The sequence below is a fragment of the Myotis brandtii genome, unplaced genomic scaffold (assembly GCF_000412655.1).
Source record: "Myotis brandtii unplaced genomic scaffold, ASM41265v1 scaffold244, whole genome shotgun sequence".
Taxonomy (NCBI): Eukaryota; Metazoa; Chordata; class Mammalia; order Chiroptera; family Vespertilionidae; genus Myotis; species Myotis brandtii.
Window position 1 is genome coordinate 2,655,087 of NW_005359225.1, and position 13,720 is coordinate 2,668,806.

General features: G+C 45.9%; 1 protein-coding gene across 1 annotated transcript in view; it reads left to right on the top strand.

Annotated features, from left to right (window-relative positions):
* Positions 1-25: 25 nt before the first annotated feature.
* Positions 26-13,720, top strand: part of XRRA1 (X-ray radiation resistance associated 1) — a 58,025-nt gene continuing 44,330 nt past the window's right edge. The window contains exons 1-5 of the mRNA XM_014540419.1: positions 26-261; positions 1,356-1,454; positions 3,650-3,705; positions 5,095-5,192; positions 11,947-12,128. Coding sequence (XP_014395905.1) covers positions 5,099-5,192; positions 11,947-12,128 — 276 coding nt within the window. The 5' untranslated portion in view covers positions 26-261; positions 1,356-1,454; positions 3,650-3,705; positions 5,095-5,098. The remainder of the gene's footprint in view (positions 262-1,355; positions 1,455-3,649; positions 3,706-5,094; positions 5,193-11,946; positions 12,129-13,720) is intronic.

The window sequence follows — 13,720 nt, forward strand, 5'->3', positions numbered from 1 at the left end:
TTCGCAGCTGGCTGACGCGAGGTTGCCCTCAGAAGTGGCCGCGGGGCTTGCTGGGATTTGTAGTAGTTAGACGCGCCGGCTGCCGGTTGCTACCCAGAGGGCTGGCCGCCGCGTCGCGGTTACTAAGGAGAAGACTGGGTCGTGGCAGGAGCCACCGTGGAGCGGCTCCGTGATCCCCGTGAGACTCGCAGGCGCGCATCCCGCCTGACCGGGGGGTCGCCCCCTCGAACGCCTCGGAGGCGGAAGCGACGCCGGAGGCCGGTGCGGCTTGAAACTTAGGTTGCGGGAGGGGTTAGCCTCCCCTGTCCCGAAGGCAGTGTTTCCGAAGGGCCGGCGGGAGCTCGTGCTTCATCCTTTCCGAGGCCTGTTAGCACCAGTTATTCTCCCTGGCGGCTGTCCTCTTAGCCGTTAGTGTGTTTTCGTGTGTACTGTCGGAGACTTGTAGAGAACTCACTCACTGACTACTGTCCGCCAGGCAGTGTCCTATGCGCATTGACTTGTTTTCCTATGTAAGGATAGTCGGAATATAATAGTATGTTAGTTTCCGGCGTATAATATAGCGATTCGACATTTACATACCTGACAATGTGATCACCATACAGTCTAGTAATCATCTGTCACTGTGCAAAGTTGTCACAATATTATTGACTATATTCCCCTTCACCTTTTTCACCTATCCCCCCCCAACCCCTCCCCTCTGGCAGCCATCAGTTTCATCTCTATGAATCTGTTTTTATTTTGTTCGTTTTTGTTTTGTTTTTGTTTGTTTTTTAGATTACACATGTAAGTGAAGTCATACTGTATCGGTCTCTGACTTACTTAGCACCTAGGTCCATTCATGACACAAATGGCAAGATTTAATTCTTTATTTAATATATATATCCTATATAATAAAACCCTAATATGCAAATTGACCAAATGGCGAATGACTGATCACTATGATGCACACTGACCACTAAGGGGCAGACACTAAATGCAGGAGTTAAAGAAGGCACACACGGGGGGAGCACCACTCAGCCAGAAGCTGAGCTCACAGCTGGCGAGCACAGCAGTGGTGGCGGTGGCGGGAGCCTCTCTTGCCTCTGCTGCAGGGGGGGAGTAAAGAGTGAGGGGTCCTCCACTGTGAGAGGGATGTCTCACTGCCAGCAGGCGACATCCCCCATCCCCTGAGGGGTCCCAGACTGCGAAAGAGCACAGGCCAGGCTGAAGGAATCCGCCCCCCCCCATGCACCAATTTTGTGCACCAGGCCCCTAGTATAAATATTTTTTAAATGCCAGATGGAAGAATTTTATGGTTTTATTAAACTCAAATACAATGTGACATAAGCTGTCTATTCATTTTCTTCTCTGTGCAGCCTGGCGTTGGGACTGGTGACCCTGGTGGCCAGCTGGGCCGCTCTTTTCACAATGGCTTTGCTGTTGTGAGAGGAAACGTTGGGATCAATCTCTGCAAAGTAAGATTTGCTGGACATCAGCAGCACCCCAAGCTCCTTGACACTGTGAGCCAGTAACGCTCAATAGCCACTGGGCAGCGCGGGCTTTGTTTTCTTGTTGCTCCCATAAGCAGTGTTGGACATCAAGGTCTGGCCCTTAAATCTCCTGTGCACCCTATTGTGCATGCCTCTGGGTGTCTACCAGTTCCGCTTAATTTTGACATAGCTGCCTGACGGGTGATAGATGAGCTTCTTGGTCCTCTTTCTGATGATTGATCGTGGGTTTCATGAGGGGTCTGAGGGCTGCCATGAGGCAGAATAGGAAGTGGCTGCCACCTCTGTAGGCAGCTCTGAAGAAGACAGCTCATTCTTTTTTTATTGCTGAGTAATACTCCATTGTGTGTGTGTGTGTGTGTGTGCGCGCGTGTGCGCCTTCTTTATATCCATTTTGTCCCCTTAACAGCCCTGTCAGGTGAGGAAAATAAGGAACTTACCCAAGGCCACATAGCATGTATCAGAACCTGACTTAGAAGCCAGGTGTTGTTTAACATCGAAACGCATGGTATGTTCCCTCTGCTGCTCTGCTTATATAATTTTAGGATGTAATAGTATTCTAGATGTTTATTAATTGGCATTTTTTTTCCACAAAAGTTTTTGAGCAGCAACATTGCCCAGAACTATATACTAAGGGATACAGGGGGATCAAGACGAATCTGTTTCCTACTCTCGTAGAATTCCTATTCTCGCGACCCAGAGTTATCACATAACAGGATTGTACTATACTGTGCTCTGTTACATTGCATCGCTTGTGTGTTTTTTATTTCCATAAACCCCCAAGTGTCCAAATGACTGAACATATATTTATTGAGTGCTTACTATGTAGCAGTCACTGGGGATATTTTGTTGAATAGAACTGACAAAATACCTGTCTTGGCAAAGCTAACGTTCCTCTGGTAATTATCACTAAATAATATTAGATGAGATTTCCTCATCTCTTTGAAGATGCCCCTGTAGCTTTTTGTTGTTTATCTTTTATAATTTCTCATGACCCAGCTCTAATGTCACCTGCTCTGTGACACCTTCCCCGATCCTTCCTTCTTCCTTCCTCCAGATAGAAGGAAGTACTCCATAGCATTGTGTTCGTGGTTCCGTTTATTTCATTGAACATTCATTGAGCCTCTTCAATGGGCTGTATGAGGTGCTGGTGATAGAGAAATATGTAGGACCCAGGCTTGGCCTTAGAGCGGCTCACAGCCTGGGGTTGGCAGGGGTGGTTGTTTGGAGTGGGGACCAGGCAGTTAAGCAGACCATTATAATATACTTAATGGGGCAGTGTGCCTGCATTAAGAGGCAGGCCTTAGATGTAGCACAGAGAAGGGTCAACCTGAGGAGAAGACATCTGCATGAGCCAGGCAAAGAGGGGCAATGTGTGATAGCCAAAGCAATAAAATAAGCAAATGTATGCAGATGAAAAGCATGTGTGTGTGTGTGTGTGTGTGTGTGTGTGTGTGTGTAGCTGAGAGGCACTACAATTAGACTGATATTTGCTCCTTCAGATGAGACCAGAAGTACTAGTAGCTGAAGCTAACTAGGCAGGTAGCCTCTAAATCTGGAACTTGAACTTTTTCCATCATGCAGGTAAAGTTCCTGTTTCTCTTTGGGTTACTTTCTAAACTATGTGACCTGGGGGTTATGTGCCCTTTCTAGGTCATTAGCTGTAAATCCACACCTTCTCACCTAGTGCTCCACCTAGGGAATTGGAATGTCTATGATTAGTTGTATGCAGGTCTGTACATCCCCCATGAGCATGAGTCTGATTCATTCTTTGTGTTATGTGCATAGCAAATATCTTTTCCCAGATTGTATCTTTCAACATTGTCTTTGCTACTGTTGCTGTGCATAAATTTATTTTGTGTAAATGATCCCATAAACTGATTCTTTCCTTACTGATTTGTGATTTGCACAGCTTATTTAAGCACTCTAGCCACATCCCATTGTCATACAATTATTCTTCTGTTCCACCTTCCCATCTGTGTCTCTGTCTCTATCTCTACATATGTATCAACCTACTTCTGAGCTTTTTAGTCTATGGTATTTTTCTAGGCCCTAGGTGAGACACATTTTGGAGCAGAAGAGTAATAGAAGAATATAATTAAGGAGCAAGGTTAAGAGTTCTGAATGGCAGGCTAAAAAGGAGTGTAATGTCTATTTTACAGGTGAAGAAACACAAAAAAAGGGAAGTCAAGAGACTTTTCCAAAGATCAAAAATCAAGTAAGTACTATGCAGATCAGAAGCAAGGTTCCTATGTTCTATAAGTTACTTGAGCCTTCTCCAACAGTCATCATCTCTAACATTTCCCAGCCAGCTATTCATTCATTCATCCATCCATCCATCTATCTGGCAGATAGGTGTAGTTGGTCACAAGAGAGATTTCCTAAAAGATAGATTGAGTGAATTACTGTTGATCTCTTTCCCCATCTATCCATTCATCTTCCCAACACATTTTTAGTGAGTTCTAGGCTCTGTGCTGGGGTTTGGGATTACATAGGTGATAAGGTATCACAGGCTCCATAGCAGGTGGGAAGTTGGTAAGGGCAGCAAACAATTATAATAAAGTAATAAGTACTACACTAGACGTATGGGTTGTCGTGGGGACACAGAGGAGGGGCCTCCAGTCCTTTTGGGGGTGGTCAAGAATCAGGAAATTCAGAGTGCCTTGTGGTGGACCAAAGAAGATACAACATCACTCATTCATTCCACAAATAATTATGGAATTTGTTATGTGCCAGGTGCTGTGTTAGATGCTGGGGGTAAAGAGATGAATATCATAGATGCTGTCCTTCCTCTGGAGGAGCTTAGAGGAGGAGCTTAGGGAGCTCAGAAATATGTATAAAAACCCTCGGATCCTGAGCTCCTGGCCTGGCACTGAAGGCCCTTCAGGAGCAGACACCACCCTTCCTGCCTAGCCTTATTGTCCAAGACTTGCAAACACACATCCTCTTCCTGGGTCAGATTGTTTCTTTATTGCACCAGGAATGCCGACCACCATGTCCTCAGTCATGTGGCTTTTCTGTTTAGAATGCTTATCTTTCTATCAATAAACTCAATGCATCCCTCAAATCTTATCCAATTCAAATTCCATTATTTGCCTATCATCTTGCTGAAAAATGGGAGCCCCCCTCTCCCCTGAACTCTGTTAAAACAGAGAACATTTCTAGTGAGCACTTAACGTGTGCCAGGCACTACCTTTCTAACTTGATCCTTTTCCCTTTCTATTAAGGTAGGTGTTATTACCCACATTTTGCAGGTGAGGAACAGGCTTAGAGGGATAGAGTAACTTTCCCACTCATGGAGCGAGGAAAATCATAGCCAGTATTCAAACCAGGTCTGCCTGAGTCCAAAGGTGATGCTCTTGCTGGGTTAGGATTGATCTGAACTAAAAAAAAAAAAAACACACAAAAAAACAAAAACCCCAAGGCTTTGTCTCCCTCTTCCTTTAACACCCATTTCTGAAGCAGGGCAGTGGGCCTTCAGGCCCTCAGAGATGGGGTGTGATACTGTGTGGTGGCCCTGCTGGGCTCACAGGCTGGGCTGGGATGAGAGAGCAATGCTGCGCCTTCTCACTTTTCTACTTCCTCTTTTTCCTTGCTTTGCTCTCAGGGCGATGGCCTCCTCAGGAATCTACAAGCTGGATGATGGGAAGCCTTACCTGAACAACTGCTTTCCAGCCAAAAATCTGCTTCGGAAACCGGAGGAAGGTCAGGTGACTTCTCCAATTGCTACCTTTGCCTCACAGCCAGCTCCCACTTTAGAATGTCTCTCATGTCCGTTTCTTTCTCTCCAGCCCCTTGACTTCTGTTCCCTGCCCCACCTATTCCCATCCCTTCCAGTCCATCCTCCCCAGCAGCCTCCGGGAGCCTTCTAAAGTGCATGTCTTATCATTGTGTTCCCTTCTGTTCAGTGACTTCCCATTGCTGGCTTCTGCACCTGCTCTTTTGTCTTCAGAGTCTAACCTCCCATTATCCTTTGTCCAGCCCCATTCCTTTATTTATGCCCTATTCCATAGTGCTCTCATTTCACAGAGATTTTTTAAAAATATATATTTTATTGATTCTTTTACAGAGAGGAAGGGAGAGGGATAGTTAGTTAGAAACATCGATGAGAGAGAAACATCAATCAGCTGCCTCCTGTACACCTCCTACTGGGGATGTGCCCGCAACCAAGATACATGCCCTTGACCAGAATCGAACCTGGGACCTTTCAGTCCGCAGTCCGACGCTGTATCCACTGAGCCAAACCGGTTAGGGCCACATAGCTTTTTTTATTTGCCCAGGATGTTCCAGCCCTCATTCCAGTTATCCAAATTCTCCCCATCCACGAAGCCCAGCTCTTCTCCCACTTCTCCCACATGTAGTTCCCACAGTGCCCACCCTCTCTGGCGAGCCATCTTCCTCTCTCTGTTTCCTGTTTAATGATTAATTGTATTCTGCCAAGCTCCTAAGTAAAATGGCTTAAACTCGACTCTGCTAAGTAGTTTTTCAAACGTTTATCTAGTTAAAAACACCGCTGTGGCAGAGACTCCTCACAACACGAGCAGAGCCATGCTGGTGGAACCCTGCCAAAGAAGTGTGGCTTCACTGGGTTGGATTTGTTGCTCTGAAAGAGTAGAGCAAGGAGGAGTACCCCTAATTTACTCTACATGAAGTGACTTGCCGGCCACTCTGTGCATTGCATTTTGGAAGAACCATCTTCTCCTGTCTGTCTTCCACACTTCTCTAGAGTGATTTCATTTTTTACATAGAGACCTTCTCTGGCTCCTACCTGTTTAAAACCCTGCCATGGAATCCTCAGTATGAAATCGTGGTTTTATGCCCATACCCTCTCACACACACACAGAGAGAGAGATGGATAGATAGAGAAGTAAATATAGTTAGATGTATCTGCATGTGTTAGTATATGTGTGTATATTTCCTAGTCCACTGAGAGCAGTGATACCTCAGTCATGAAGTGAGTACTGGTACCTACATTGTGGTTTCTAAATACTATTCTCCAATAAAAGAAGCCAGGGCTCCTCAGAGAACAAGTTGTTTCTAGGGCTGGGACAGGGAAAATACAAATTGAGCCTAGAACATCATGTGGTGCCAGAAAGTAAAGAAGTGGTCAGAAAAGTGATAGGTTCATGTCAAAAGGATGTAAGAGCCAACTTAAAGGAGTTTCCAATAGCCAAAGCTGGGACAGTCTGAGCAACAAAATAGATAAAGGTAGATTTGGGTTATAAACCATTGAATAAATATCCATCAGCCCATATTTTATATATATACTAGAGGCCTGGTGCACAAAATTTGTGCACGGGGGCGGGGTGTCCCTCACCCCGGCCTGCGCCCTCTCACAGTCCGGGAGCCCTTGGGGAATGTCCAAATGCTGTGGAGGTGGGAGAGGCTTCCGCCACTGCCACTGAGCAGCGCTCCCCCTGTGGGAGCGAACTGACCCCCAGGGGCCAGCTCCTGCATTGAGCATCTGCTCCCTGGTGGTCAGTGCACATCATAGCGACCTGTCGTTCTGCTGTCGGGCTGAAACTGGCTTTGTGACATCCCCCAAGGGGTCCCAGATTGCAAAAGGGTGCAGGCCAGGCCAAGGGACCCTACCAGTACACAATGGGGGCCGGGGAGGGACATGGGAGGTTGGCCAGCCAGGGAGGGATCATGGGAGAGCATATCTGGCCCATCTTGCTCAGTCCCAATTGGCCAGACCCCAGCAGCAAGCTAACCTACTGGTCGGAGCATCTGCCCTCTGGTGGTCATTGCACATCATAGCAACTGGTGGACTGCCTGTTCCCTGGTGGTCAGTGCATGTCATAGCAAGTGGTTGAGCGGCCTTAGCATATCATTAGCATATTATGCTTTGATTGGTTGAATGGCTGACCGGACACTTAGCATATTAGGCTTTTATTATATAGGATGTATATACTAGTATACACATATATATGTATGTATACATACATACACATATCATCTACACTAATAAAAGACAAAGATGCTAATTGATCGTACCTTCGCTATGCCCTAAGCCACGCCCACCAGCCAATCAGAGCGACTATATGCAAATTAACCCAACCAAGATGGCAGCCAGCAGCCATGGAGCTGGAGCAAGCAGGAGGCTTGGTTGCCCGGGTGATGGAGGAAGCCAAGCTTCCCGCCTGTCCTGAGCCAGCTGTGGCCTCCGCTCCTTCCAATGAAGTTTGAATTATAGAAGACAAATAAATCCTAGATACCTGCTTCCAGCCAGGCTCCACTGGGAGCTTGGGTGGCTGGGGGCAGTGGCCAGTCTACAAACAGCCATCAGCCCCTCACCCAGGCTGGCCAGGCACTCCTATATAATAAAAGGGTAATATGCAGCAGAACGACTGGGAATGACTGTCACTATGACACACACTGACCACCAGGGGGCAGATGCTCAATGCAGGAGCTGCCCTCTGGTGGTCAGTGCGCTCCCACAGGGGGAGCTCTGCTCAGCCACAAGCCAGGCTGATGGCTGCCAGTACAGCAGTGGTGGTGGGTGCCTCCCCCGCCTCCTCAGCAGTGCTAAGAATGTCCGACTGCAGCTTAGGCCTGCTTCCCACTGGCAAGTGGACATCACCCGAGGGCTCCTGGGTTGCCAGAGGGATGTCTGACTGCCAGCTTAAGTCCAATCCCCCAGGGAGCGAGCCTAAGCCAGCAGGCGGTCATCCCCCATGGGGTCCCAGACTGCGAGAGGGCACAGGCCGGGCTGAGGGACTCCCCCCTCCCCCAGAGTGCACAAATTTTTGTGTACCAGGCCTCTAGTACATATATATATATTCTTATATAATAAAAGCCTAATATGCTAAGTGTTCGACTGTTCGTTTGACTGTTCGACCAGTCGCTATGATGCACACTGACCACCAGGGGGCAGACGTTCCGACCAGTAGGTTAGCTTGCTGCTGGGGTCCGGTGGATCGGGACTGGGCGAGATAGGCTGGACACCCCCTGGAGCCTTCCCGTGGTCCTTCCCTGGCCCCAATTGTGCACTGGTGGGGTCCCTCGGCCTGGCCTGCACTAGGCCTCTGGTGGTCAGTGTGCATCATAGCGATGTTCATTATAGGCATACACACATATATACACATTACATATTTAAAGGAATAGACTTATAAAATGATGGACTGGCAAGTCTGAAATCTATAGGGCAGGCAGGCTGAAAACTTCAGGAAGAGCTGATGCTGCAGTCTTAAGGCAAAATTCTTTTTCCTCTGGGAAACCTCAGCTTTTGCTTTTAAGTTCTTTCAGCTGATTGGTCGAGGCCCATGCACATTATCAAGGATGGTCTCCTTTACTTAAAGTCAACTGATTGTAGATGGTAGCCACATCTACAAAATACCTTCACAGCAATACCTAGATTAGTGTTTGATTGAATAACTTCTTACTATACTCTAGCCAAGTTGAAACATAAAATTAACCATCACAGATGCTAGAATTAGGGGGTCAAAAAATTTGATGAGAAACAGATATTTGCATAGTCTCAAGCTATCTTTATTAATTGCAAAGAGAAAAATAGTAACTTTTCAGTAGAGAAACTATGCTGACACCACCTTATCCAAGTGATCAATCTTAACATCACCAGTCATAAGACATATTAACATCATGTACTCCCTCTTCTGATGTGCTGACAAAGGCACAGCATCACTTCGGTGGTAGTTTTGTCAAAGTGCAAAAGCCTTAGTCTCATTATGGGAACGCATCAAACAAATTCAAATTGAGGGACATGTCACAAAATAATTGACTGGTATTCTTCAGAAGGGTCAAAATCACTGAAGGAAAAAGGAAGACGGAAGAACTGTCACAAAATTGGGGAAAACTAAGGAGACATAACAACTAAATGAAATATGAGATTCTAGATTGAATCCTGGAACAGAAATAGGACATCAGTGAGAAAACTGGTGATATTCAAAGAAGGGTTATTAAGATTAGTTACTAATATAATACCAGTGTTAATTTCTTGGTTTCAATCATTGTATTATGACTAAATAAGACGTTAGCGAAACTGGATGAAAGCTGTACAGGAACTCTGTACTATTTTTACAACTTTCTGGGAGTCTAAAATTATCTCAAAATGAAAAATGATGAGGGGGAAAAAAATCCTTCCCATAGATACTATTTCTGCCCTAAGCTTACCCCGTTATAACCCACGCTCTTTTTCTAGTTCTCAAGACCCTTTCTGATCTGACTCTGCTCACCTCCCAGCCTCATCTTTCTTCCCTCATGTTTATCTCCTGACACACTCTGGGCCTTCCTTCCTAGCTGTGTTGGGCGTTTTGGCATCAACTCAGACTGGAGTCTCCAGGAGTCAGGGCTGTTGGGATAAAGGACAAAGGTCCATGCCTCAATGGGGACAGCTTTGGGAAATGGAGTGCTTGAACTTTCAGGCCCAGAATGGGAATGGGAACTGGCTCACACCAGCCATGGGCCAGGAGCTGCATCCAAGAGGCAGGATTGGCAGCATTGAGCTAGGGCAGTGGTCGGCAAACTGCGGCTCGCGAGCCACATGTGGCTCTTTGGCCCCTTGAGTGTGGCTCTTCCACAAAATACCACGTAAAAAACTTCGTGGCCTATGCGCAGAAGTTGGTATTTTGTGGAAGAGCCACACTCAAGGGGCCAAAGAGCTGCATGTGGCTCGCGAGCCGCAGTTTGCCGACCACTGAGCTAGGGCAACCCCCCGGGTAGGGAGCCGGTGGTCAAAGGCGTCAAGCTCGTTCCCGTAGCTCCATGCTGTTCTTCTGTGTGGTCCCAATCATTTTTTAAAAAAATATTTTTATTGATTTCAGAGAGGAAAGAAGAGGGAGAGACAGATAGAAACATCAATGATGAGAGTGGTTGCCTCCTGCAAGCCCCCCACTGGGGATCAAGCCCACAACCTGGGCATGTGCCCTTAACTGGAATGGAACCTGGGACCTTTCAGTTCGCAAGCCAACGCTCTATCCACTGAGCCAAACCGACTAGGTCTGGTCCCAATTTTTTATACCTCTGGGTACTTGTGCTCTTCCCTTTGCCCAGACTGCCTGGTTTTTTCATCTCCACCCAGTCAACTTTCAACTTACTAGATGTAGCTCATACCTTGGGCTGGTAGCTCCCATCTTTGGGCTTCCGTAACTATAGATAGATAGATAGATAGATAGATAGATAGATAGATAGATAGATTAGTTACTTTGAGTCAGGGCCTCTATCTTATTCATCTCCATAGCCCCAGCTCCCAGCACAAAGTAGATGCTCAGGAAAAGTCTGAATGGATGATTATGGGTGGGAGCTGTGGCTCATGGTTCATTTAGCAACACTCACAGTGTGGTAAGCTTGTTGCAGGCCTTGGGAATATTGACATGAATAAGTAAAGTCTATACTCTGTGGAACTACCTCTCTAGAGAGCAAGAAAGACAATAAATAAGTGAACAAATAAAATAATTACAGATTGCCATGAATGTCTTGCAGTAAAAAAAATTGCTGATGGAGAGAATAGATTCTAGAATGTTGTCATGATTTTTTTTTAATCTTCAGCCAAGGATATTTTTTTCATTGATCTTTAGGAAGGAAGGCACGGTAGGTGGGAGAAAGAGAGAGAGAAAAAAACATCCATGTGAGAGAGACATGTCGATTGGTTGCCTCCTGCATGTGCCCCAGCCACACCCTTGACTGGGAATTGAACCTACCACCCTTTGGTCTATGGGCCAACACTCCAACCACTGAGTAAATGGGCCGGGGCATGATTTTTAAGTGAGTTTACTAGTAAACCTCACCTCCTCCTCCTCCTTCTCCTCCTCTTCCTCCTCCTCCTTCTTCTCACATTTATTCATTTTATGTTCTTCTTTTTTTTACATCCATTTTCTAGTTCTTTCTGCAGTGAACTTGTGTTATTGGTGTGTGTGTGTGTGTGTGTGTGTGTGTGTGTGTATGTTTTAATGACAGCTGTTCTATCATTTTCTTATCCTGAGCCTCGGAAGCATTTTCCCCTATAATGATGGGGTCCTGGGTAACGTCTGGGAAGATGGAGCCCGTTAAACGATGCCACACATTGAGCTTTACCCAAGAGACGACAAATGGGCCAGTAACTAGCCGGCATAGGAAAGAATGATCAGCTCTGCTGAGGGGAGCCCGTAAGGGTTTTACAGAACAGGAAATACTTGATCTGGGGTCTTGAAGAACAATTAGAGTTTAAAGGCAAAAATGTGGAGGAAGGAATTAGGCAACTCATTTCATCTCTTTGAGTCTTCACCTTTTCATCTGTGAAATGGGGCAGTACCATATCTTCACTGGGTTTGGGGGCCAATTAATTGAGATAATTATGTAGACATCTTCTCCCTAACCCCCATCGCCAGTAGCAGTACAGTATCTGGTGCATATTAGGTAATGAGAAGCCTTTTTGGTTTTAGTATTTTAGATAAATAATCTTAAGTACACTAGCTGTGGCTTTGAAAGAGTTTGCTCCTCACTGTTCTGATCTTCTCAACAGGCCGAGGACATTGGTTAGTGGCTCGAAAAAACCTCAAGAAGAAGCCCAAGGGAAGTGCGGTTGAGGCACCACCTGAAGGTCAGAAAAGCCAGAAGGTTTCTTTTGAGACCAAAGGGAAGAAAAAGTCTCAAAGGAAAAACCAAGCAGACATTCCTGAACACGTGCTGGACCAGGATTTTCTGGTGAGAGTAAATGCATCCTGGAATGGCTGGCAATATCAGCTGGTGGCTGTCCTGGCTGCTCCGCTCTACAACTACCCCACCCCACCCCAGACTTTTAGAGGGGCAGATTGAGTACAGCCAGGATGGTGAAGGGACCCGAAGCTTTATGTGTAAAGCTTTCTTTACACCTTGTGAGATTTATCCCTATTTTGTTGTTGCCATTGTGCAGATGGGAAATCTGAGGCCTGAGGGCTAATTTGCCTTGGCCAAGGTAAAGTATGGCTAGTAATTAGAACTCGGGTCTGCTCAGGGTTAGAACTCTGGTTCATGACTCTGAAGCCTGTGCCTGTACATTCTATCAGGTAAAAATTCTTAATTGAGTTGGGGAGGCAACTTAAATGAGTAAATCAAGGGGAACAGTAAATTGAAAATCCCATTCCAGTACCTAGTAGGGTGTAGCGATTCCTGCTCTGCTCTGGGGAGATCTCTCTAGGAGCAGCGGGGCTTGGGGAGCTCTATCTACACTCCTCAACCTCTATCCTATGGGTATAGTGTCTGGCTGACGACCAGGAGAGACGACCAGATATCACCCAGTGCCTGGGGCAGGCTTTCCAAAGAGGGCTGGGTTGCTGTGTTGCAGACCAGCAGGTAATTTCACGTCTGCTCTGTGCAATGCCTCAGTGCTTTGAGAGGGAACTATGAGAACTGGGCTGTGCTCAATATTAAAGCGCAGTCCAGTTCTCATAGTTCCCTACGAAGAACTCTCTGGCAGCCTGCTTTGTTCTAGGCTCTCTTGTGGATCTCAAGAGATGGGTTTCTGCACAGATCAGATGTTGAAAGAGAGCTTTGAGGGGATAGGTAGTTGAATCTCACCTCAAGTGGTGAGGTGTAAGCTTTCCACAGAGTCCTATGGAATTTCTTTCATGATTTTGTTCACTTCTCATTGAGGGTGGGAAGGACTGAAACAGCAGTACTGAGGAAGGGCAGAAACACTTCTCATTGTGGTCTTTTCCCTTTTGTTTCCAGCAACATATAAGGTCCACATTAATCGAGATGGCTTCTTATCCATGTTGCCACTCTGGATAGCATCTAGTGACTGCCTCCCTAGCCTTCTCTTGTTTTTCTTCCTCTCAAAAGCACCTTGCTTTTTCCTGTCTTGATAGCATTCACAGCCCCTGCCACCCACTTTCATGAGACCAACTCCTACTTAGCTCTTAGGTCTCAGTTGAACTATTATTTCCTTCAGTAAATATGGCCTCACTTCCACCTTCTATAATTGTTTCCCTTAGCATCTTGAATTTCTCATTTAAAATATTTATCACATAAAAACTTTCTTGCTATTTGGCTTCCATGCACTTGAAAGTTGCATGAAGACATGGAATATTTCTGTTTTTCCTTTATTATCTTCCCATTGCCTAGTTCCATGTCTAAACATAAAAGACATCATAAATAAATGATTAACAGAAAAAAGGAATAATGCTCAGTTAAACAGAAATAGAAGCTCCAAAGTTGAACTTTTCTTCCAACCTTTTAGTGTTGAGGGGCAACATATGGTAGTCAAAAAAGCACAACGTTTAGTGATGACAGATTTGGGTTTAAATCATAGATTTCTC